Source organism: Rhipicephalus sanguineus, chromosome 4 (genome assembly GCF_013339695.2).
Source record: "Rhipicephalus sanguineus isolate Rsan-2018 chromosome 4, BIME_Rsan_1.4, whole genome shotgun sequence".
Lineage (NCBI taxonomy): Eukaryota > Metazoa > Arthropoda > Arachnida > Ixodida > Ixodidae > Rhipicephalus > Rhipicephalus sanguineus.
The window spans coordinates 72,490,333-72,517,032 of record NC_051179.1 but is presented as its reverse complement, the minus strand read 5'-3'; the positions used below and the strand labels follow the sequence as shown (position 1 = coordinate 72,517,032).

At 45.5% G+C, this 26,700-nt stretch overlaps 1 protein-coding gene across 2 annotated transcripts; it reads left to right on the top strand.

The window, feature by feature from the left end:
• The first annotated feature begins 93 nt into the window (after positions 1–93).
• On the top strand, positions 94–25,885 carry LOC119390247 (argininosuccinate lyase). 2 transcript variants are annotated; one of them, XM_037657822.2, is made up of 16 exons: positions 94–223; positions 839–925; positions 1,046–1,129; positions 4,109–4,168; positions 4,834–4,931; positions 7,640–7,717; positions 12,343–12,420; positions 13,176–13,228; positions 13,497–13,559; positions 13,654–13,768; positions 14,297–14,381; positions 15,115–15,174; positions 22,589–22,672; positions 22,740–22,820; positions 24,287–24,393; positions 25,710–25,885. In XM_037657822.2, exons 1-16 carry the CDS (start codon positions 164–166, stop codon positions 25,858–25,860), a joined length of 1,344 nt encoding a protein of 447 aa, XP_037513750.2. In that variant the 5' UTR covers positions 94–163; the 3' UTR covers positions 25,861–25,885. The 2 variants fall into 2 exon arrangements, with proteins under 2 accessions (XP_037513750.2, XP_049270662.1); XM_049414705.1 differs by lacking the exon at positions 13,497–13,559.
• The last annotated feature ends 815 nt before the right edge of the window (positions 25,886–26,700 follow it).

The window sequence follows — 26,700 nt, the reverse complement described above, 5'->3', positions numbered from 1 at the left end:
ACGGTTAGCGCCGATGGAAAGTGTGAGTGCTGCGTCGGGAATGGGGGGTCATTCCAAAGAATTACAATTTATTGACTTGCGACACGCTTAATTTCACTGCCTTTCATCTTTCCTTCAGAATAAACTATGGGGTGGACGCTTTTCTGGAAGAACCAGCGACGCTATGTCAAAGTTTAACAACTCCATCGCCTACGACCAAAGACTGTGGAAAGAAGACGTGGAGGTGAATGAATGCACGTGCACTTTTTCGTAATCTCGAAGTGTGGCTGCGAAACCCCTCGCGGGCATCGGCCCTGACTTGAGGTCGCAATAACAAAAGCGTTCGAAAAAAGAAATTCCGCGTGATTTTTGTTATCGCCCAAATATATATATATCGAAGAGGTCTCATTTCTTTACGCAGGCTCTCTCGCATGACCGCACCTCGGAGGAGGATACTAGTATTATGTACATATTCATCAGCGGATATTTGTGCGTTATATACTTTATTCAGGCGCATTAACTGTTGTGGGGGCTCTGTGTCCATGGTGTCGCGCCTGCTGATCACAATGTCATCAGTTCGATTCCCAGTCACGGCGGCCGCATTTTAATAGGGGCGAAGTGCCGATCGAAACACATGTGTACTTATAAATATAGGTGTGCCCCTCAAAGAATCCCCGGAGGTCAATATTATTCAGTACTCCCCCACTGCGGCACGCCTCCTGATCGCATCGCGGTTTTGGCTCGCAGAATTACATTTTATCGTTCGTACGATTAATCCTTGGGCCCATTCATGTTTTGTAACCATACACCCACATAAGTGGAATCGAGCCTGTCCCTTTATCGATCTCGCTCATTGCAGGGGAGCAAGGCGTACGCCGAAGCGTTGAAACGCGCCGGAATCATTACGCCACAAGAAGCGGACACCATTCGTCGTGGTCTAACCGAAGTATGTATAAGAGTACGCAGCTTCGGCCGCATATTGGGTGAAACTATTATATATCATTACGACATTGACAATATACCTCGTACTGTATATAGGTCTCCGTAATGAGCGTTTTTATCCCAGGTGGAACATGAATGGTCATCAGGAAAGTTCGTGGTCACTCGGGATGACGAGGACATTCATTCTGCCAATGAACGTCGACTAAAGGTAAACATGTCATTCAATCACCGTTTTTTTTTTTTAATCTGGGTTTCGGTGGAACATACAGGGTGTTTCAGCTGAAAAGCACCAAGTATTAAAAAATTAAGCATAGGCGGTACGCGTCTCCAATTAGCGCAATATTGTTCTGAGCCATACAGACCACGTCAGATTATTTTTTCCAATCCGCCAAGCTTGGCAATTAACAAAGATTGCTTAATGAACTTTTTAAATAGTAACTCTAGAGAAAAGTTTTCCATACAAAAGTTGTAGCGCTTGTTCAGAAACATCAAATTTTCAATATGTGTTAAGATAAATCCCCTGCCTAAATTTTTTCCGGCCTTTCTTTCAAGCGCGCGAATTTTAAAAAAATACCACGTGACTGCCGCCAAACGCGCGGCGCTTTTAGTGCCCTCAAATGTAAGTTGAACGAATTATCAAAGGCTGCTTCGCCCACGAAGATCGATGGAACAGGTTATCGGTGACTGCGATGGACGTTAAGCGACAAAATGAGGATACCGTTTCAACAAAAACAAAGAAATTTCTTCAACGACAAAGCGGTAGCCATGCAAATGCTGCATAAGACCGTAGGCAGCATTTGATGCAGCGTAGGCACTTTTTCTTTTCTTTTCGCACCAATGAAGAAACACATTGGAAGGGGCGAGGGTGAGAGCGTCATGAAGAATCGAGATAAAAGATGCACTCACATGTGACGGCTGCTCTTTCGTAGATCTTTTTTTTTTTTCTAGATGGTACGCCTCTATCATAATTTAGCGTCCATAGCAGTGCCTGCTCAATCGAACTTCGTGCGCGGAGCAGCCTTTGATAATTCGTTCAACTTACATTTGAGGGCACTAAAAGCGCCGCGCTTTTGGCGGCAGTCACGTGGTATTTTTTTTAAAATTCGCGCGCTTTAAAGAAAGGCCGGAAAAAATTTAGAAATTTGATGTTTCTGAACAAGCGCTACAACTTCTGTATTGAAAATTTTTCTCTAGAGTTGTTATTTAAAAAGTTCATTAAGCAATTTTTGTTAATTGCCGAGCTTGGCGGATTGGAAAAAATATTTTCACGTGCTCTATATGGCTCAGAACAATATTGTGCTAATTGGAGACGCGTACCGCCTATGCCTAATTTTTAATACTTGGTGCCTTTTAGCTGAAACACCCTGTATATTGTTGCGCCTGCAGTGAGCAACGTCGTTGAAGAGAGGAGGAGGGCGAAACAGAGGAGAAGGCTAATTTAGAGCGTGCCTCTTGTATTGTACGCATTTCTTTTCTTTCAAATTATTTCCTATAGATGTTTACAGATTAGTCTCGTGTACGTTTATGTAAGTCGTTGCTATGTTGCAAATAATGCGGTAATTACTGTAATGTTGAATAGCTCACGGGAGATCCCCCCTGACAGTTTTCTAACATACAGCACCTCCTTCTGTACTACCCATGAATGAGTGAATGAATCGGGGATGGGAAGGTTGAAAGAGAGTAGAAAGAGAGAGAGAAAGGGAGCACAGAGGCACACCAACGCAATCTAGTCACGGTTGCCGGTGACAGCCACTGTGTATCATCATTTGTCCATCACAGCCATAGGTCGGCAAAAAATGTGGAGCTCACTCAGACTCACTCATGAAATATATTTTGCCCTTAGAGCTCACTCGGACTCAGACTCAGCAAACTTTTCCTCAACTGGACTCACTCGGACTCAGACTCACTAAAATGTTTCTCAGCCGGACTCACTCGGACTCAAACTCACCAAAATATTACTCTCTCGGATTCACCCGGACTCAGACTCACGGATCTATCTGAGTGTGAGTGAGTCGACTCATGAGTCCGTTAGCACATAATTAGCTTTTGCAACCATGGTGTCAACGCCATGCAATATCTACTATAAATGGTGCTCTACTTGGCGCCTTTTAATCTCGTGCCTTCATATATAGGTTATCAGTGGTTGCAATCCAGTAAGGACATTTTTATTGAAAGAGATTACTTACCACCGAGATAATTTTATCAAGGAACGACCTGTGTCACTTGCCCCCCCCCCCCCCCCCCCGCCTTTTCGTAACTCACTCCTCTGATCAATAAATATTGAGCTGGCGTATGAACACTAGTGCACTGAAGTATGTGTGAGTCGACAGGAGTATAAACGCGAGCCGATATAAGGCTGATAATAACTCTGAAGTTGTTTAGATAGAAGCATAGGTCGGCAAAAAAGTGCGGAGCTCACTCAGACTCACTCAAGAAATATATTTTGCGCTTAGGGCTCACTCGGACTCAGACTCACTGAAATGTTCCTCAACCGGACTCACTCGGACTCAGACTCACTGAAAGTTTTCACAACCGGACTCACTCGGACGCTAATTCACCCAAATATTACTCACCCGGACTCACTCAGACTCAGACTCACGGCTCGATCTGAGTCCGAGTGAGTCGACTCATGAGTGAGTTTGCCGACCTATGATCACAGCAAACGCCAATTCAGGCTACAGCCGCTTGGGTAGACCTGTTGCGGAAAAGAAAAAAAAGAAAGATAGATCTGATAAAATAAGTTATTCCGGAAGCTCGTGATACCATCGCATGAGTAATATAGGCCGATGGATGCAACCAGCAGCAGTGGTTTCAGCACCTGAGTTTGAAAAGTTAAAACCATTATAAACGAGCAAAAAAAAAAAACAAAAAAAAACAGCCGCCACCGATCTCGCCGGCTTCATGGTCGAACACTTGCGGAGTGCACATACAGACTAAAAAAAAAGAAAGTTAGATATCGCTGTGCTGATTTCGCCCCGTTGAGGACACTTAATAATGTTAAGCTCAAGAACGCAACGATGGTTTAAGAACCCCAGCTCTCATTTTACCATCAGAAGTAAGCTGCTAAATTTATAACCAGCAGTTTTATTGAACACAGAATTAAAAAGTAGACGCCGAATGCGACCGCTAATCAACGTCGAAACTCGGAGAGCCTTATTTCTCATGATCAATGTTTTTTGCTTCACAGGAAATCATTGGTCATGAAATCGGCGGCAAGTTGCACACGGGTCGGAGCCGGAACGATCAGGTAATCACTAGTGCGCTCTGTGTTCTCTGACGAGGACGGTGTTGTGCTAAAAAAAAAAAATTGAAAGAGCACCCCCAATAACAGCGCTACTGAAAATAGTTACAATGCCTCATTCGCGGTAGATTTGAGAGTGAGAATAGAAAACAAGAATCTCTAACATCTTAGGAAAACAAGAAATACTATGCATGATCCGTTTTCCAATTTCGCCTATCTTTTCGCGTCTAATTTCTTCGGTGTTCCCGATAAATGTGCGAAACCGTTTGCACGTAGACGCTCGATCATTCATTATCAAGAACCAAGGAATTAAACACACTCGAAATCTGTCAAATTCTTAACAGTAACACATGTATGGAAGCTGGGTCTGTGTAACTTCCTCGTCTTTGCCACTGGAAGTCGTCACTGAGACGTCATAAGAAAGACGACCTCGAAACACGGAATCGAACAGCCAACGTCAGCGCTTCTGCACAAGAATCCGTCCGCGGACCTGTGAGCGTGTTAGCGCTTATACAGTAAGAGACATCAATAGCACCCAAAAGAGGAAAATGGTAAATGCATAACCTCGAAACGCACATATCTTTAAGATTCGTTGTGCTTTACATCTAAATGTTTGCGAGGTACGGACCGTACACTTGAGTCTTCTCGCTGACTAATCCTCTGCGCCGCAGGTTGCCACGGACCTAAGGCTGTGGACACGCAGAGCTGTCGCCGCCCTGATTGATCATATAAGGCACTTCATCTCAATCGCCTGCGGAAGAGCCGAGAGGTGAAGTGCTTATACTGATTCCTTCTGGGCGTACAATAAGCGATACCTGTCGGATGGGGTCACTAAAGCGCGGAAGAAACTGTCGAGATACGCGGATATCAACACCGCAGCTGGAATCTACATAAGAAACGAACGAAACAAAGCGGTGGTAGCTCTGATGTCTCCAGCTCCGAGCATTCAGTTCCTATACTGCACCGGCCGTTAAATTGTCAGTTCAAAGCTGGGTTGACAAGAAGGGGTTAAGGGAGAGTTAGGTAGCGAACTCAAATCTGGAGTTGTGTCTGTCCATACTTTCCGCTGCTCTGTCGTCGCTGTCTCAGCTAAAACAATGCGCAGTCAAAATGCCTGTGAAATGCCTCCTACACCGAAATGACCTGTGTAACGAAGGGCTCACAATGTCCCGGATTTAGTGCGTGCGTTACCGTGCGATATACCATTGCAACGAAACATTTTGAGGGTCCCAAAGGTGTTTGACTGTGTAACTATGCAATTAGCGTTGTTTAGCAAAACGGCCGAAGAAATAAAATAAAACGCGCGGTTAAAAACGAAGATGTTGTTTACATTTAATTACGAAAACTTGCTTACAATGCAAAGACTCATCGCTCACACGCACAACCGCTCGATTCGCATACACGGCGCAGTCTCTTCTCGTCTCGGTCTGTCGGTCTGTCGTCCTTGCCGCGTTTTTCACTCTCTTTCCCGGCCACATGTCCGGCCACTCATACGCGCACTCTGACACAAACACACACGCACACACTCTCAAATGGTTCCACGAAGTCGGAGGGTGCGGTGCTTCGTCTAGATACTCGAGCTGACCACCCGTGGTGTCGAACGGCGGCCGCAGGCCAGGCTTCCCTCTCAGCCCAGAGCATGGCAGATGGCGAGGATCCGAGCGTAGACGCCCTGTTGGCCGGAGAGTCGGAGCTACATAGCGCTGCGGTCTGAGGCCGTACTTCCACCTATTCGGGGAAACTCGGCGCCGAAGCCTCTTCTGGGGCACGAAGACGCAAAGTGTCGCGTTTCAGCTACGGTGCCAGCGACACTGGTGTTGTTTCGAGCGGCCAACAAACACTCGGACGACAGAACGCAAAAAATGAATAAAACAAAACTCAAAAGATGGGGAGCAGTCGCGTACACATATTATTGAAAATATTCTACTTTAATACTTCTTTTTAGTTCTGTAAGCGGCGTAGCCAGGGAGTGGTACACCGGGCCCGTGCCCCCCCTTGAAATTCTTTTTTCTCCTATGGGCTACAGACCACAAAATGACACTCGACCACATTTACTTACCCCATGTCGGATCAAGGGCGTGACCCGCACTCCCCGAAACAAATTACTGCCTACGTCACTGATTAGGACTGCAGTTCATAATACAACCTTGTGTTGTCTGCATATTATAGCACAGACAGAAATTCGAAAACCAGGCTTCGTGGCCACCAGAGAATTTTTTTTGTGTGATCCCAAGTTAGATCAATAACCGAAAATAAGAAATTGACGTAGCACGGATAATTGGGCTAACTGGTATGGCGCGCCATATTCTGTCAGAAATGAAGAAATTGACTGCCACCAAAAAATAGAAAATTATTATTGTTGGGTGCTTAACTCGACTGGCTTGCGTAGAACGATCCACTTTTATGCAGGGTTCGGTGCACTATATTTGGGACACGTTGTATATGTATTGCAAAGTAGGACCTGATCCAATTTCGCTACTGCATGCTTTGCGTGCGTTAATGTGGCACTTGCAAACGTTCCGTCACGGTAGCTCGCAAATAGGAAGAGCGCTGCATAAGACGTGTCGATTTCGCAGTGTTGGTTTCTACCGGCAGCCTTTTGCATTTCTCTCCTCACTTTACTTTTCACTTTAGACATGAATGCAGTAGCCTTCAAGGAATAATTTTTCTGAAGAAATCGAATACTAACGCAATTACCAAAAAAAAAAAGTCTTTCAGTTGATTTTCGTTTAGCTGCAGTTGAAAAAAAAAAGCGAGCTGCATCCATAATCTCGTTTAGTTAAATGCGGTGACACTGCTGCCACATTGAACACATGAAAAAAAAAAAAAAGAATAAAGGCAACTAGGCTTCGCCCTCGTGGTGCCAAGCCTGAAGGAAGTGCGGAGCTGGGCAGCCTTCTTTGTTTCTCTTCTGTTTTCTCTCACTCTTTTTTTTTCTTTTCCACTTTTTTCTGTCTTTTTTCTATCTTTATTTCTATTTATTTCTATTTTTCTTCCTATTTTTGCATTTATTTCTCTCTCTGTCTATTTCTCGCTTGCTTCCTCTTTTTTTTTAATTTTTATACGTGGCTGCGTTACGCCAAGCGACGACAGCATACGGTAGCCCGGGCCCCTAAAGTTCTCCGCACTTAATATCGTCATCAAGGCGCTCGAAGAACAAGAGGAAGAAGACTTCTCCTTGGCGTCAGCGCGCGCTCAATATGCTACAGATGGCTATGTGCTATACGTGATTTTGCCTGCGTTACGCCAAGCGATGACAGCGTACGACATCATACGACAGCCCGGACGTCTAAAGTACTCCGCAATTAAAAAAAAATTGCAGCATGCCCTGATGGCACATACTATCTAGTTGAGAACAGCCGGGAAGGCAAGTGTCAACGTATAGTTGTTTGCCTTTTATGCCAGTCATGAAACTGGGCGCGTTCATTTAGAGGCGCGCAGCTTGTCAGCCTTGTCTTTATATCTGACATCTTTCAGAGAAATCGACGTGCTCATGCCCGGCTACACGCACCTCCAAAAGGCCCAGCCCATTCGCTTCTCCCATTGGATGCTGAGGTAGGTGGAAGCACAGCTCCTCTGATATATCTATGAAACTAAGTATATTCGAGGCTTTTTAAAACGAATCCGTGCTCGACACTATACTCGGCGACAACTTATCTTGGCATTGGAGCGAAGGCTACGGAGGCGGGGCATCCGCACATTTGTGTTACTACGCAAGTAGTTCGGCATCTTGCAGCCGATTTCAGTTCCAGTTTCGGTTTAGCTTGCTCGCATCGCTAGAGCGTTTAGCATCACGTCTACATGCAGAATGGGAACATCAGTGTGCGTAGATGCATCTACCTACTGTACTGTATATTGTCACAGGGTTGTTACGTTGACGAAGGCAGCAGTGGGTGTGTCGAAGATGAAACTCTTTATTTGGCCAAACTTGTGGGCGGGAAACGAGTCAGTCAGAGCGTCGTCCGTCAATAATTCTGACAAGTCATAAAGCGTGTCGGCTTTTATACATGTTCTATCGAATGTTGCAGTGTTATCGCTGGTGGCCACGTAATCTCTGACTATTCGCGTACCGCGCGCAATCTTAACAGAAAGATCTAAAACAATCGTGGCCTTTCTGGAACATCGCATCGCGGTCTGCGCGGAGCATTCCAAACAGTCTTTGCCGGTGAAGCCCGAAGACAACAAAATAAGACACATGGGAATATGATGAACGCCACCAAGCGCACACCGCAACCTGAATACGGCGTTTGCTAGATTGTAACGCGATCACGATTGTGACGCGAGGGGCGACTTTAGTAGCAAAAATTTGAGAAAAAGCTAGCATTGTATTCGAATAAATACGGAATGCAAGTACCATGATGCCGCTGAATTGGGTTTAGATTTAAAGAGAGCTCACGCTTGATTAAAAAGAGACTGACGCAGATTATTTTATGAAGCTTCGCTGGTCACACACCTTCACAGAGCGTAGTTTCTCGGCCGTAGGTATTTCACTGCGCACGAAGTAGCTGTGCTGCCAACGCAAACGTGTAATAGCGCAGCAGCCGCGTCTTGCCGGTGATGCGCTTCTCAGTTTGGCCCGAGAAATTCAATTTCTTGCGCGTCGGGGAGGGCAAGTGGGGCCCGCAGAGCTTCAGCCTTGATACGCTTAACTGTTCGCTCACTCACTCCGGTGAGCTCGGCGACAGTCCGGCACACTGCATTTGCAGACAAGTCACGCTGACGGCGCCTCACTTCAGCGATGACATTGCAGATAACTTGCGTGGTCTGGTTTGATAGCCACTTCCTGTCAAATTTAGAGTACAGCTTCTTCGGAGAACGAAACGGCGAGTTGGCGGCCGCACACGATTCAGGCCAACGGTTCAGGAGGCATCGCGGACGCCATGTTTACTGAGACTCAGAGAGCAGGCGTGAGGAAAATGTGGTGCAGGCGTGAGGAAAACGTGGTGCTGTCCAAAAAATAAAGACAGAAACAAACTTGAAGTTTACAATAACATTTTTTCACAAATGGCTTCCCATACTCGTTCTCTTTTTATAATGAGGAAATCTTTATTTATTCGAGCTAGGTAACTTTTCGAATTAGAAAATAAGTATAGGTACTCTTTCTTGGCGCGCGCGCATGCAGGCACTTTGGCTCTGTAGCTTCCACAGTGGTGCCAAGAAAAGTTGTCGCGGAGTATAACATACATTCGTTATACGCAATGCTCGTGATAGGCATGTATTCGTTACATGCTGACTTTGGCGAGGAACGGAACATTCAAGCAGTAATTGACGCGTGCTGGTTCTTTTTCAGCCCTAGACAAGTTGAAGAAATTGCGCATACTCGTAAACTCAAACGAGCGCGAAATGCCTCCCGGTGCATTAACAAGTACCAGCATAAGTACGCCCATTGTATACCACCGAAGCTGTTTACGACCGCCGCTGTCATGCGGTCGGCGCTACATTCGACAAACTGGCCAATGTACTTGCACAGGTTGCGGGAGCATGCGAATTCGTTGAAAAGCGGAGCAAACAACAACCTCATGCTGCACTGCCGGGAATTCAAATTCTCTGCAGATATGAGTGAAACAATTCTCCTATAAAAAGTATGCGAGTCACAGCGCACGCGAAATTTTGAAACCGGTAACGTAGAAAAAAATGCAGAAATATAGTATAAACTCGATTTAACAAAGTGATGAGGCGCTCGAATAATTTCGTTAAATCGGAGAGTTCGTAAATTCGAGGAAGGTATTTTTCGGTCCCTCGGAATCTAAAACTGTAGCGTGGTGGCACCCGAAAGCTGCCGCTACATTTTATTTGCCACTAATACACGCCTGCGTGTGTGAAAACTCCGCGAGGACAGTTCGAGCATTGAGGTAGACGGTCACGTGAAGCTACGAGCTGCCGATATTCAAATACAGGGATAACGAATGCAGTTAATGCGCGAGCAGGCAGAGCAAGAAAAGTTCCAAGAAGGCGATCAGTGCCATCTGTAGCATAAACCACTACATAACGAAATCAACCACCATGTTCTGGTGGGAGTATTTGCGCCCAGCGCCATTTGATATGTGAAAGCTCTACCGACTGCGGCGTGCAGCCTCGTCAAAATAAAACTAGTGTCTAGGACGGCTAGATGCTTTAACGCTGTGACGTGGCGCAGTGGATAGCGTGCCCGGCATCTGTTGTTGCGGACCGAGCGGTCGTGGGTTCGATGCCCGTTGACGGTAGGTTTTTTTCTTTGCCATCTGATTGTGTATATTTTTTCGACGTCATTTCCGTGACGGAAATACGTCACTGAAGTCTTGGTGGACCCCGGCATAAAACACTTTCGTGTTAAAATTGGAAAGAAATCATCGCATTTTGCCTCACTTATTTCCGGAAAAACCTCGTTAAATCGAGTTCGGTGCCATGAAAGCTTCGTTAATTCGAGCTGATGACAACACTGAGTCCCATGAGCACCTGCCGGGGAATGGAAATTTCTTCGTTAGATCGGGAAATTTGTAAAATTGGGTTTCGATAGATCGATTTTTACATGTATCAACTGGGGCGGCGTGCGCAAATACGCCTTCAGTGAATTCCTTTGATGAAGAGCTACAAATTTTAGATGGATATCCACGTGTGCTGCTTGGCTATAGCAGCACTTGATATGTCATAATGTACAATGACAATGCCGGTTCCCCATTGTGTTAGCTCCTACCAACGTATTTATATACCCACCCCCTCCCCACTTCTGCGGCGTGCCTCATTATCATTCCGTTTTCTTTCTTCTTTTTTTTTTGCACTTGAAACTCAGAACTGCCTAATTAACCTGATTTAGGTTGAGATTCTTCTGTGAAATAAAAAAAAATGCCATTGTTAATGTTGAGCGCCCAAGGCCCTACAAAGGCGCCAAATATCCCACTTTGTTTTCATCATGCATGCGACAGAAATAAGCTGTGTACGCTTATACTCTGTTTTCCCAACTCGTGGGCAGCTTCAGTGTACATAAGCGTTCAACAAATAATATGCCATAACTTCACTCACGTTCCTTGCCAATGCGAATCTCGAACAGGGTGTTCAAAATTAAGCTTTGTGGTTTTCTCAAAATTCAGCACTGGGAGGCAGGTGAAAACCACCTTCGCGGATAAGTTATGTATCCAGGGGGACACAAAGTGAGACAATAATTATCGCTGTCAGCCGCCCAATCGACTAAGATTGAATAATGAACCTTTTAGTGGCTGCAGCAAGCGGGTATATTTGTTTTGAAAAGCTGGAGGCAGTCGCGTTTCTACACAGTTCCTCTTGGAAGATTTCTTCTAGCACATGTACTACATGAGCTTTGAGATATCCCGCTGCAAATTTTAATTGCGGTTTGCATGATTACGCATGCAAGACAGTGAGCACTGGCGCAAAGCTCCTCCCCGATGTGCCGCGGCAGTTGCGTGCGACGTTTAGTCTGACAACGGGTCGAAGGCATAGGCAAATATGACAACGGTTACCCTTTTGCTACAGGCTGGCGATATCAAGCAATGACTGCTCTCCACATCAGGGAGGAACATTGCAGCACTGGGAAGAAGGTGGTTTTCACCTTATTCCCAGTGCTGAGTTTTAAGAAGACCATAAAGCTTACAAGTTTGAACACCCGGTATAGGTCACGGTATAAGTATTGCTCGGCGCTCCTTCCCCGTGACACGCGCAATACGCTTTTTTTTTTTCTCGTTGCTATCGATTCTACATGCGTACCCGCGAAATGGGCATTTTACAGGCGTTGCAAGTCTATATCTGTTTTGTGAAGGTGTTGTGAAGCTTCCGGGAGAGCGTACTATGACAGAGCATGCTGAATGCTTTGTCAGCAATGCCACGGGGACCGATCATCAGAGACGTTATAATATCGGGAAAGAGCATAAGCGGTGAACCACGTGCTGGTGATGGGCTGTCTCGAACTTTCATTTATCGTACGCCATTATGAACTTTCTCACTTGCTGCGCACGTAATGTTTGTGCCCACCTGAGCCAGCTGCTATTTTTACCTGGAAACCGATATGTGGTCAGAAAGAAGGTACGCTGTTAAATGTTGTAGACATATGTTCACTGACAGTGACATCCATTTTTTATCTAACTGCCCTCTCTTTCTCTCACCCTCAGTCTACACATTTACTTGAGAAGAGAGGGCGCGAATTTTTAATCGCTGAAGATAAGTCGATCGCACACTCACTCCCCTTGCAGCTACGCCTGGTTTCTCCGGCAGGACGCGGAGCGGTTCCTCGATCTCTCGCGCAGGTTGAACGTGTGTCCTCTGGGAAGGTAAGGCGAACACTGCACACAACACGGTTGTCTGCGTTTCGTGCCTGCATACGGTATGTTTTAGGAGTGCGTCGAATTCCTCATAAGGACGCTGGCTTCTTGAAGCTGAGCAGCGGCATTAATTGTATATGCAGCGATGCTGGTGCCTAGAGAGTGCAGAGCTGCGGTTTCGTTTCCACGTGCAAATATGTAAGATGCGTCCTCGTCTCTCTCTCTCTCTCTCTCTCTCTTGAAGGAATGAAGGAGAGTTCTGCAATTGCTCTCTTGGGGCGGCGACGGCTGGCCGACGTGCATGCGACGGTGCAGCAGATATCAAATGTAAATGCAACGCAGAGCTGGTCCAAGTCCCGAATTTATCGGGAAGCGTAGTAATGAATTATTACCTTGCGTGTATGTTATTCGACTAGACGACAACTTACGTGCGCGATTATATTGAAGCCTGTAATCTTTTATCTTTGTTTCTAGCATCGCGGTATGCCAGCTTGGCGCATACGTTGGGGCTCAGCCAAGAAGCTAATCGTATACGGTGGCACCGCGTTGGAACGATGCAGCCTTCGTGCATGAGCACGGCGATGACAGTTTGCTTCAAAACGTAATGATCAATGATTATGAAATAAAGGCTACGTATCCTTGCGCGCTTTCTTTTTCTACTATTCTTCAATCGAAGGCTTCTCACGTCATAATTTTACCATCTCTACTCCGTTTGCCGGCACGTGCACACAATTTTCAACAACAATACTTCCGCTACTTTGCAGTGGTGCACTTGCTGGCAATCCGTTCCCCATCGACAAGGAAAGAATGGCGTCTGGTAAGTTTCTCATATGTGTTCTTGCTTCTCAAAGTATCAGCGAATAAAAAAAAAAATGTCGTTATGACTGCAGCGTTATTCCTGTACTGTTGTGATTGCATTTTTTTTCTTTTTCTGAATATATATTCCCTCTCCCCCAACTTACGTAATTAATGCAGTCGAGCTTCTAAGATCAGAAATAATGAAACGAAAGGTATGATGACTTTAAGACAGCTGGCTCCATTTTTTGCTAACGTGAATTTCCCCTGAAGAATTGCTTCTCTCTCAGATCTTCTCTTCGACGGTGTTATTCAGAATAGCATCGCTGCCGTCAGCGACAGGGACTTTGTCGGTGAGTGTGCGGAATTTAACTATATAGAAACCATGGCAGCGGCCGCTCATTGAACTCAACATTCACTGCGAGAACTTTGTGTCCCTGTGTACAGCCGAATTCCTCTTTGCCTGTTCGCTGACCGCGGTTCATCTCAGCAAGTGGGCCGAAGACCTGATCATCTACTCTTCCGCCCAGTTTGGATATGTGACTCTCGACGACGCTTACACGTAAATGTTACAACTGTCCGACAGTATTCCCTCCTTCTATGTTAATTAAACTTCATTCTTATATGCAGTGCATAAAGGAATAGTATATACAGAAACATTAAAAAGGATCAGAGTTGTAAGGCATTCTTCCCGATCGTACTTTCAATGGTTTGCCTAAAAGAGGTGAATTCTTACTGAAGAAAGTGACGATCAAACTTTCCTTTTGTATTTTTCACTACGCGCCGTATCGGCAATATTCGCACGTCAACGTGATGTCATGTGTTGGAACGTATCTTGCATTTGGGCTGCTTCGGCCCAAGAAAACCACACAGAAACAGAAATTACTGCAACGAAATACTAGCTGCCTATTCCACTTAAGAAGAACGTAAACATGCAGGATAAAGATGTTCGCCTTTAAAGACAGTAAACTAAGACCTTGACTTACGTCTGGAACATTTGAAATCGTCAATATGACTAGCCGTGTCTTCATTGCATTGCTTTCCCCGAATTGGATCTGATCGTAAATTCTTTTCTCTTTATATCATAAAGTACGGGAAGCAGCCTGATGCCACAGAAGAAGAATCCGGATGGACTTGAGCTCATACGCGGCAAAACCGGCAGGATTTCTGGACACGTAAGATTTATTTATTTACCTTCTTTTGTTTCGTTCCTTGTATTTTCCTGAACGCAGTGTTACCCTTTGTCTCTTCTATCCACTTTTTGTAACGCGGTATGATGATGACGATAATTTCTGGCTGAATTCAAATTGTCTCGAGTAGAGGTCTTCCTTAGCCAACTACCACGTTTACTCGCATACACTGCCCACACAGGCCGGTGTTGGCTAAGCGGTGGCGGATATTATCCAAATGATGGCTGCCTGTTGGCTGATAATGGCTGTCGGCTGACGTCAACAAGAGTATTATAACAACAACATTGTCTTTATTCGACAGTAGCGTAGCCAGGGGTGTGGCTAGAGGGGCTCAATTCCCGGACCCCCCCTACGCCCATTCCCAAATTTTGGCATTGTGTGTATACATGCGTGCACATGCAAACACACGAACATACATAAAGGAGTGTCGGATCCCCCCGAAAAAAAATTCTATTTACGTTTTTGATTCAACCCCACTTGCTACGCCCCTGTCGTTCAATATCAGTGCACAGGCTCCGTTTCGTACTTTTGGTGTAATATTTTGCAGGTATTTTATGTAGCGTAACTACAACAAGAACGCGAAAGAAGAACGCAGATAACATCCTGTGTGTGCCTTCTTCTTCGTCCTTGTGCTAGTCAAGCTACATAAAAGGACTTTAAAAGCCAACGGCAGAGCGAAAAGACAGAGAGAAAGGCTTCGTTCTGCTTTGTTTCGCAGCTTGTTGGCTTCCTGATGGTTCTCAAAGGCCTACCGAGCACCTACAACAAGGACATTCAGGTATACTGCAACCTATGTCATCGTTGCAGCGGCTATAGCGCACTGTGTTATAGCGCGTATCAATTATGTCACTATGTCTTTGCCAGTTTTCCACCTCTAAACGCCCACTCATGGGGCGACTAGCTACAAAAATTAACTCCTCGACAGGGCTGGGCAAAGATACTTTGAAATTGTATCGCGATACAAGATACTCAGGCAACAAGTATTGGAGATACAGATACAAGATACTACCGCAATATTTGTATCCGATACGATACTTGCCAATTGTATCTTGAGATACTTCGATACATTCGCAAATTTGTTATTATAGACTATGCACGAAAAAGTTTACTTGAAATGTCTTTAATGTGACCAGTTTCGTTTCATTTTAATGAAATGTCTGTTAGTATTTCAAAAGTTTTGTCCATCTTGCTCAAAGTGCATTAGTTTACTTCCGACAAAACTTATTGGGGTTTGTTTTGGCTGCTTAACAGGACAGCTCTTCACTGACAGCGGCTCTTGCTTGTCATTTTTATAATTGATGGGAGTCGCTGCTCAGCTTGCCGACCAGCTAGCGGGTCGCCATCTAATCACAATAACTTCAATACGAAGCCTGCGCACGATGGCGCAAATACCGGTGTGGCGCAAATACCTTGTCTATTAAAGACCGTTTATGCAATACGAATCACCGGTGTACAGCAACAACAACGCTGCTAACGACATTTTTCGCGACGCATTGTGTATACTTAAAGCTCATAAAACTGCAGTGACCTCTCATATTCTACTTACATGCTGGCGTAAAGCATTCGTTATCATTATGTTCACTAACGTACAACCTTTTAACAATTTTTTTTTTTCAACGAGAGAACATGTGCACCCCAGAAATGCCTAATACCTATAGTATTGTCACATGGTGGTCACGATGAAGAAGGCAGCACTCACTCTGTTAGAGACGAAACTGCTCACAGCTGGGCAAGCTTGTGCCCAGAAAACTACGTAACTCGAAGTACAAGCAAAGCACGCTGTAAACTGATAGCGGCAATAAAAGTCGTCGGCCTTCGGTATCCTGATCATCGGCAAAACGCGTGGTCTTTTACACATCAGCGATCGAACCTTCCAGCGTTACCGCTGGTGCTCGCGTAAGCTCCCGAGTGAACTAGAGTGCTCGCGCCCTGCGCATAATTTTAATAATAATTGTTGCGGTTTTGCATCACAAAACCACGATACGATTATGATGGACGCCATAGTGGAGGGCTCCGGAAATTTCGACCACCTGGGGTTCATTAACGTGCACTGACATCGCACAGTACACGGGCCTCTAGCATTTCGCCTCCATCGAAATATAGCCGCCGCGGTTGCGCGTAATCTTAACGGAACAATCTGAAACAATCGCAAAGATTTCGAAACATCACGGCGCGGCTTGAGCCGAGCGCTGTTAATATTTCTTTTGCGGTTTAAACCTGATCACACGAAGATAAAGAAATAAAAGCGCGTGGCAGTGTACTTGCATAAACCGTCGCAGGACACTGCTGCTATTCACGCTACTGCCACGTATAGCTCCGATTACCTGGCGGCTAGTAATAGTAAAAAAAAAATGGAGAGGCCTCAAAAAGAAAAACAAATATAAGGAAATAGAAAAGCCATTCTGTATCAAATATTCATCGTGAATAAGTATTGAAACACGATACAGGCGGCACCCCTAATAGCTATGACAATTCAGCATGAAGTATCGTCAACTTGCTTGTTAATGTAAGACAATAAAACGACTTAGTGCCTATGCAAAATTCACTGAAACGGCTCGCTGGAACGCTCATGAGAAAAACGGATCATTTAGTATAGCAATGTTTCTCAAATCCCCTTCCTAACGACATTACAATGGCTCCTAATTATTTCCATTATTATATATAGTGCAAACTCAATTTCGCTGTTTTGCTAAACAGTAAGCAGGACGTTCGGTACTGTATAGTCAGTGCGCGCCCACATGATTACATATTTGTTTTCAAAATTGCCTTGGCAGAACAGTAAACTCAAGTGAAATATAAAAGTGTAAACAGTAGCAGAAATAAAGCGGACAGTTCAAAGTAAGAATAAAGCAGAGAGCTTATTTTGGCAGCACGTTACAAGAGACATATTGATGTGACCAGACCGGAAAAAAACAGTTCAGAGCAGTAGGTAATGTACGGGATGCAAAAGAATGACAGCATAGAAAGCACTTGTGCTAACAATCAAATTATGATTTCACAAACTCTTTGAATAAAGATAGCAGGAAGATAATAATATTCATTGTTAGGGTTTAACGTCCCAAAACCGCGGTACGATTATTAGGGACGCCGCAGTGGAAAGCTCCGGAAATTGGACCACCTGGAATTCTTTAACGTGAACCTAAACCGAAGTACATGGGCCTCAAGTATTTTCACCTCCATCGAAAATGCGACCGCGGCCGGGATTCGACCGACAGCAGGAAGAAAAAGATACGGTACACGAACATATCTTCTGCTAGATAAGCGCTTCATCTATTAGATCTAGCATCGGTACTAGTAGTACTATAATTAGGATCTTATTTGCACATAAGTCAATCGCATGTAAGTCTAACTTACATCCACAAAATCCTTCAAATCGCTGATGTTTGAACGCGACGAGACGCAAAGCAACCCTATGCTTCAAATTTCGTAACGAAGCACCACGCAGGAGAGCGGCATCAGAATATGCGCGATCACCGCCGCATGCGTTGTCGTACGCGGCGCTGGACAGTGGATCAAAAAAAGTGTCATGGCAATGGCACATGTAAAAAGAAAAGGAAGTCGAGAAAAAATTGAGGCGCGTGAGCTAAGCATAGACGTTCGCGCGCTTGTTCTGTCGAGACTGCGCGAGCGCTGTCATGTTACTATATTGTCACGTGGTCGTAACGTCGAAGAAGGCAGCAGTCAGCACGTCCGAGATGAAACTCTTTATTTGGCCGAACTTGTGGCCGAGAAACTGAAAGTCAAACTACAGCAATACACTCATAGCGGCGAACAGAGCGTCGACCGTCGATCAACTGACAAGCGGTCACGTGCGTCGGCTTTTATACAGGCGCTATCGAACTTTCCAGCGATATCGCTGGTGGCGGCGTTATCTCTCGATAAGGCTGGAACATTCGCGTGCGGCGCGAAATCTTAACAAAACGGTCTACTACAATCGAGAAGCTTCTCGAACACTGCTTCGCGGACAGCCTCGAGCGTTGATAACTGTCCTTGCTGGTCAAACCCAAAAAACATCAAAATAAAACAAGAAGTGGGCGTCAGGGGCGTAGCCAGGGGGGGGGGGGGTGTCTTATGGGGCTTCAGCCCCCCCCCCCCCCCCGAAATTTTTCGTGCTCTCATACACCACCGACCAGGGGCGTCACCCGGGGGGTGGGATTCATTGGGCTTCAGCCTTATTATTATTTATTTAATTATTTATCTTTTTCAGACCCTCAAAATGTTAGCAAAAGCAAGTTTGATATCGGGCTCTACGCAGATGAACTCAAAAGTGGATGATCAGACAAAACATCAACTGCTAACGTCTCCTTGAATTCCTCCGCCAGGCTACATGTTTATGTCTATGAACGATTTGAAACAGAAACGAAGGTTTCAGGTGGCTTGGCTGGACAGGTACCGATGGCTTAGCTACTCAGCGCTTCAAGAGGGTGCGTTTTGCCGAGTGTGTGTCCTTTTTAACAGAACTGAGGTTGGCAAGGGCCAACATGCGCGCACTGGGGCCCTCGTATCCAAGCCATTTCAAAAGTGGAAGCACGCCCTCGCAGTCTTCGGTGCACATGAAGCCACTAAATATCACACTGACGCTCAGCTGGTAGCCGAAAATTTTCTTCAAACCTTCTCAGGATGTGTGCCCAGTGTTGTTTATCAACTGGAACATGGCAGGCAAATTCAAATAAGAAAGAACCGAAGGAAGTTACAGCCTATTGTTGAGACAGTTCTCTTTTGCGGGCAGCAACATCTGGCTCTCCGTGGCCATGGAGACAGTGGTCCCATGGATTCAAGCACAGCCTCCTCTACAAATGCAGGCAACTTCAAAGCGCTGCTTCGCATGCGAGCGGATTGTGGCGACACAGATATAAAAAAAGCATTTGGAAAGTTGCGCAAATAACGCCTCGTATAACGCCCAGATGTAAAAAACCAGATTATAGAAATCTCTGCTGCAATCATCAAGGAAAGCCTAGTCGCAAAAGTAAACGCTGCAGGCTGCTTCTCCGTACTTGCTGATGAAATGACGAATATTGCTGGTATCGAGAAGCTTACTGCTTCTGCAAGGTACCTTAATAAGGATGCGAACGAAATCGAAGAAGTGTTCTTAGGCTTTGTGCCAATTCACGACCAACGTGACCGCAGGCCCTCACCGACACCATCATAAGGTTCCTTACAGACATTAGAATTAACATGCAGCACCTCCGTGGTCAAGGCGGTGCAAGCTCGATGGCCTGCAAAACGAATGGTGTTCGGGAGAAATATCCAGCCGCGCTCTACACTCACTGTACCAGTCACCCCCATAATCTAGTTCTGTGTGCGGCATGCTCCATCACAGACATCCGAAACTGTTTTGAGACTCTAAAGGCGACGTCAGTCTTTTTCCGTAAATCTTCTAGCCGCTCACACGTTTTGCGAAAAATGATAAGTTTGAGCTGTCCTGAGTCTACAAGGCAGCGCCTTTTGGGACTATGCGAAACGCGTTGGGTCGAGAAGCACGATGCAGTGCTTTCATTTGTGAGTATCTTTGAGCCGTTGATTGCAGCACTAGAGGAGATTAAGTTTAATGGAAATGGCGAAGGTCCAGTGCAGGCAAACAGTCAAATGTTGGCACTCTTGTCACCAGCGTTCCTTGTAAGCCTGCGTGTGGCGGAGCACGTGTTAGCACTGACTTTGCCACTGTCAAAGAAGCTGCAGACGAGGAGTATCGACATGAGCGGTGCCACTGACGACATAGAAGCGGTACAGCAGACAATTAAAAATGACCGCAAGAACGCGAATGCTTCTTTCTCAAAAATATTTGCACAAGTGCAGGTATTGGCAGCAAAACTGAATGTGGAGATCACCAGCCGTCGAGCCGGTGTCCGGAAGCAAAACCTTGGGAACCATGCATTCGAAAGCGCGGAAGAATATTTTCGCAGAACCCTGTTCATTCCGTTCATGGACCACGTACTAGCCCAGTTAAACCAACGGTTCGAGAAGTACAGGGCCCTTATAAAGGACTTTTCAGTAATCGTACCATCCGCAGTACCACCAATGCAAGATGATCGGGAGAAAGGAGCACAAAATCTCCTGACCGGTTTTGCGCATGACGTCGAAACGAGGGCTGCTTTGGGAGAACTGTGACTATGGTGGACAAAGTGGGCGAACAAAGCAGCAAACCAGCGCCCCAATACAGGAACCGATGCCCTCTCTCATTGCGACAGCAGGTCCTATCCGAATGTGTACAAGCTACTCCAGATTCTAGTCACCCTTCCAGTGACCACTGCCAGCGCAGAGAGAACGTTTTCAAGCATGAGGTTACTTAAGGACTACTTACGCTCCGAGATGTCTGAGGAACGCATGGTTGGCCTGGCACTTGTGTACGCCCACAGAAACGTCGACATAGCGTGTCGGAAGTCATTGACCGCTTCGCTAAGCTTCCTCGCCGGGTCAATTTTGTCCTTCGATAGCGAGCAGGACAAAAATCAGCACAAACGAAAGGAAAAGACACTGCTGTTCCAGAGTTCAGGTCAATGTCACCACCTTTTAAAGCAGTGAGGATTTTGTACCTTTTAGCAGTTAACACCGTGACCTAATATAAGCATACGAATACGGGCATCAGGTGGATATTAACAGCCAATCGACAGCTTCACCTTATTCACTGAGAGGTCGGCATACGCGGCGTTACCAAACAAATTCAGCTATTGGGAAGCCGTAATAGCGGTATTGTTTGTTACTTTCATTTGTCGTTTTTGTTCTTCATTGCTTTTTGAACTAGAAGCGACAACTCTCCTTTTATATTGAGTGCACAGTAGTGGCTCGCACTTTTAAAGAGTTTTGGAATAGTTTCTTTCGTTATTTCTGCGTTCTCCCTTTATAGTTCTGTCCACATGGTGCGTCCGAGACAGCAGCTTGGCCCAAGGACGTATCAGTTTCTGTGATTGTGCAGCATGTTCTTTTGCCTTATTTTGGGCATTATGTATACTGATCATTGTTTAGTTTCGTATATTGATTGCATATTTAAATGTACATTTGTGATGTTTTGTGTACACATACTGCGCACTGTTTCCGGTGACATGTTTTGCCCGTATTCGAGGTGTACTTTCCCATTCTTGTTTTCCCTGGCCGCACCATTTGTGCAAAAAGATGAACATTTTGCGTAAACAATCTGCATTAAAATATTTGACCTCATCATGGCCATTTTCTGGACTTCCCTTTTTTTTGTTATCAGGTGCTTCTTCGGTTGAAAACTGATGCAGTTCCAAAGTTTACGTGATATTTGCCGTACCTTTTACACACACACAAAAAAATTGAAAGAATTGAAGACAATTATTCCTGGAAAGATTCTGCGGGCATGCCAACATAATAATTTTATGAAAAAACTCATTTCTTACTCGTTCTTGACAGTGCGCACAGCATTCAAAAAGTGATTTGCAGCATCTAATACAAATTGTCACTGGTAATACATGTTATTCATATACTTAGTCGTTACGGTCGCGCTGCTACGTCATCCCCCCCCCCCCCCCCCCCGAACAAAATTCCTGGCTACGCCACCGGTGGGTGTGGCAATATACTCAACCAAAACGGACGCGCACGCCTCATCGCCTGCCCTCACTGGTGGACTCTGCCAGAAAGATAAAATTATGTCATTGCCCTTAGTTTTATTCAGGCGGTTTAGTGGCACCAGTACCAGCTTGAGAAGCGGAGTTGAGCCAGCGATTATTGTTTCATAGCGTGGTATTCCTATAGGAGTATCTTGTATCTTAAAATACACGATACATTATTGAATGTATCGGAAATACAGATACAGATACTCATCTTGCGAGACGTATCGCGATACAGATACGAGATACCCCAAGAGTATCTAAGATAGTATCTAAGATACATGTATCTTCGATACTGCCCAGCACTGCTCCTCGACAATGTAATCACCTGGAACAAGCGTACGTATATAGTATTCGCATGTGTTTATTTATGTTTTACACGTATATTCTATCGAAAAGGTAGCTTGTTACTTACCAGCGTTACGTGCACGCCGACAAAATCGGCACTTCGCCGGACTTTTCGGCATTCGTTGCGAGCGTCAATAAACACTGCACGTAAACTTTAGTAAAACATCTCCACGTAACTTATAGCGCGTGAAGGACACGTTCTTTTCCGTAGTTCGAGCTTTTAACTTTACGTGGCCAACATAATTTTTTTCCTTTGTCTAATTTCGAGCCTTTCAGGAGGACAAGGAAGCCGTGTTTGATGCCTATGACACCCTGGCCGCGTCATTGGAAGTGGCCGTTGGTAACATGGAAACAATGAAGGTAGAAGATAAGAAGCCCTGATTGGTCAATGACGTGCTGGCTACGTTCTCTGTCTCTCTCTCTCAAGGTATGTAAAGCTGCCTGCGAATCTGCTCTTAGCCCGGACATGCTGGCCACGGATGTCGCGTACTACCTCGTGCGGAAAGGGGTAAGAAATGTTGATGATTAATTTATACGCGTTATAAAATGGGTGCTCATTGTACCGCAACATGAACATTTCACCTTCACCGCACTGCGGTGCGATATTGTCACGGGGTCGTGACATCGACGAAGGCAGCAGTCGGCGTGTCCAAAATGAAACTCTTTATTTGGCCGAACTTGTGGGAAACGGAAAGTCAAGCAACAGCAATACACACTGATAGCGGCGAACAGAGCGCCGGCCGTCGACAAAACTGACCTGCAGCAAGGCGCGTCGGCATTTATACATGCGGCATCGAACATTAGAGACTTATCGCCGGTGGCCGCGTTAGATCGAGAATAATCTCAGCTGTTCGCGTTTTAGCGCTCAAGCCTATAAGAAGATTCTAATATAGTCTGGAAGGTTCCCAGACATTAGGGCGCGGCTTGCGCAAGGCAGCGGCTACGCATGCAACGGACTAGTTACTCAAGAATAACAAAAGAAGCGCGCGCGGCAATATCGTTGGGTACCCCAACTCAGTGCCCTCGTTTTTTCCCTATTACATTAACAGCATCAGGCATCCCTATGTGTATTTTTCCTTCCCGTTTCTTGTCCTTATACTGTTTTCCGAACGACTTCTCATCACTTTTAACCTCCATCTTATTACAGCAAGGCTGTATACGTGATAAGGCGAAACCAAAATCCGTCCTTCCTATGTACGCAGAAAACCCCTAGCGCAGCTGTGTGCCACAGAAAGTGGGCAATCTCCAGTACTCACCACTGGCACGCTAAAAATGAAGAGCAGGTGCGAATGTGGAAGCGAGTGCAAAAATAATAAAAGAAAGAGAGAAAGGGAGGCGTGCCATTGGCTGCGCCGTCAGTGACGTAGTCCTCTCCGTGAGAGACACGAAGACTCTAATGAACCATCGCGATTAACATTGGGGCTCGTGCACATTTCAGCAGCTCTGGTACGGAGTGCATGTGTGGCGATTTTCGAAAGTTTGTCTTGTTTGAATGTTAATACACGGCTATAAGAAAGTAGTGATAGGAATAATTACGATTACTTTATTCAGTTTCTGCCAAAATTTGCAGGCGATCGTTTCACGATGTGGCCCTCGTTTCGCAATTATAGTTTCGTATAACTACGTGTTAAGGTGAAGTGCAGTTCGAACTGCTCCAGGCTAAATAAATAAGTATGCCATTGCATTGTGCAGAAAGGGTCTGGCGAAACTGCTTGCCGAAAACATACATCGACGAACACTAATTTATGCGATGACGAGAGATGATACACAGGACAAGTGCTCTCCTGAACAAGTGCTGTTCGTAATTTGTTCCTTGTCCACCTGCGTCCTCGTCCAAATATGTTCTCGTCGCCATACATTTGTGAAGTGATGTAGCAAATCGCCCAACAACGCACCTTGTCAATAGCTCCTCGTAAGGCTGCTTCTCAATAGACGCTCACAGAGCCCGCTTTCCAATCTCTCTCATTTTTGCAGACACCATTCCGTGATGCGCACCACATTGCCGGGAAACTGGTAGCCCTTGCCGAGCAGAAGAATCTGGCCATGACAAGTCTTACCTGTTCCGATGCGAAGTCTGTTTCGTAAGTAACACCATAGCATTGACTTGTTGATAATTCGACAGTATTAGATTCATCAGTATGGTCGGTATAGTCGGCAGATCGCATGCTGGTGCAACTAATTTACGTTGGCAAAACGTTAACTGCGTTATTGCGACTTCCGAGCAAATCCAAGCAGAAGTCATCAAGCTCACGTATAATCAGATGTTTTACGTATATGTACATCCAGAGGTATTATGTGCCAAACCCGTGATATGATCATAACGCACGCCGTAAAGCTGGGTGTATATACTTCAAATTAATTTTACCACCTGAGGTTCTTAAACGTGTACCTAAAGCTAAGTACACGCACGTTTCTTCTATTTCGTCCCATCGAAACGCGGTCGTCGTGGGCGGAAATCGAACCCGCGTCCTCTAACTCTGACTCTTAACTACAAAGTACGAAGCCAACAAGGTGATGCCTTATCAGTCAGTTTAGACTGATAATGCATTCTTTAAAAGCTCTATCGCCGTCAATTTCACGATGATGAGCTGATTATTAGAAGAGAAAATTAAGGTCAACGTTCAAAATTTTGAATTTCACGCCTTAACCAGATTTCCGTCGTTTACATGTGACGTCACAGATTTCAATGCATTTCGCCTTATTTGGGGCGCATTGGCTCGGTACTAAGTTCCCGAAACTTACCACTTTCAGTCTCTCGCTCTTTCTGAACATAATGCAGTGCTCTGTTACCGACAAATATTTAGCTAGGGTCCATCTGAGGCCTCTAAATTATGTGACGTCACGGTTAGCTAGTGCGCGAGGTTAAAGGAGGCGCTACAACCTGTTTTTCCTTTTTGCGCATTTTCTGGTTTACCAAGGCGCTTTCCGCGGTAGCAGTGACGTTCTCGGGATGGCGAAAAGGTAGTTCATACATGCTTGAATCCTTGAGAGAATGCGAGCTTAGTGCCTGTGAGATTGACGAACTAGGAACACGGTGTGCTTCGACGCACCATTTGATTTTTAAGAAGTACGACTTGATTAAGTGATTGTTAAAGGCCTACAAGATTACTAACTACTAGGTAAACTTAGTTGACGATAAATATCAATTGGTCATTAGACTGAAGTATCTTACGATTGGAGCACTTAATTCACCCAGACATGGCTCTGAAACCACCGCTGAAATCCTAGTGCTAGCTAGGATCTCATTGGTGTGAAACAGCGTGCCCGACACAACAATATGTTGTCAACTGCTTTTTCTTTGAATCGGCTTAAAATAATCGCAAAGTGCAGTGTTTATGCAGTGTACTTGCAGTGGAAGTCATGGTGACAGTGGTGGCGCGTCCTCTCGATTTTGCAGGGACCTGTTCGACGACGACTTAGCCCAGTTGTGGAACTATGAGCACTCTGTGGAACAGTACAAGGCGACCGGCGGCACAGCGAAGGCGAGTGTCTTGGCACAGATCGCCTCTCTGCGACAGTGGCTGACCGAAGTGAAAGAGCGACGCTAGGCTACAAAGCGACGTCAAAACTGTGGAGTGTGGCTGTTTGCCTTTGTTTGCTCGTTTGAAGGTACTGGGACGAAGCAGAGAAACGGTTGCTCGTGAACTGTTGGAGGCGTTCTACATGAAAAAGAAGGGCGCAGATTGCGTCAGCCAGACGTCAGTGTCCTTGCGGGAGCGGGAATTTAAATTGCTTTGCCGCAGTATGCAGTAGATTTTCTGATGATTAGCTTTGCGATGTGTGCGCAGGCGTGCTTGTGACGTACGCTCTCTATATTTTCCCCCAATTCTTTCGTAATACAATCAGTTGGTAGTGAGCGCCCGTCGCGTCTTCTTGTCTCTTGTGTCCCGTCTTTTTTGCGCTGTGCTTTTATTTTCAGTCAAAACTGTGCCAGCATGGAGTAACGAAAAAGACAGGAGGGAGAGGGACGTGACGACATCGAAACCCAGTCTCCCTCCCCCTTTTCACTCTGTGCGAAAGAGAGAAAAAGAAAGGAAGGATGAGTATCCAGAAGGATGCTGGGAATTCCACCGTAGACACGTTGTAGTGTAAACTGATAATGAAGCGGTGCGCCGCATGGCCGGTTTGGGCGCGCGCTTTTCGCCTGTGTTCACGCGGCTTCCCCTGTATTGAGGAAATAATTAGGAGAGCGCGCAGCGCATTGCGATTGAAATAAAAAACATAAAATAAACGAGTGTCAAGCCGGCACGTGAAAGGTATGTTTGACTTGGTTTTGCAAAGGCTATGCGTGCACACAGTGTTTCATTAAAGTGAGGCTTCTTCTTCTCTTTGTTGTTGTACGTGTTACAGAACGACGGCGGCGGCTGCAGTAGGCGTTTCGTAAGCTT

Bases quoted from the DNA above. Each gene is read 5' to 3' on its own strand.
- LOC119390247 (XM_037657822.2), top strand. From the start codon at position 164: ATGTCAAAGTTTAACAACTCCATCGCCTACGACCAAAGACTGTGGAAA. The intron at 22,673-22,739 runs GTAGAAGATAAG...CTCTCTCTCAAG, and splicing joins GTAACATGGAAACAATGAAG to GTATGTAAAGCTGCCTGCGA. The intron at 22,821-24,286 runs GTAAGAAATGTT...TCATTTTTGCAG, and splicing joins ACTACCTCGTGCGGAAAGGG to ACACCATTCCGTGATGCGCA.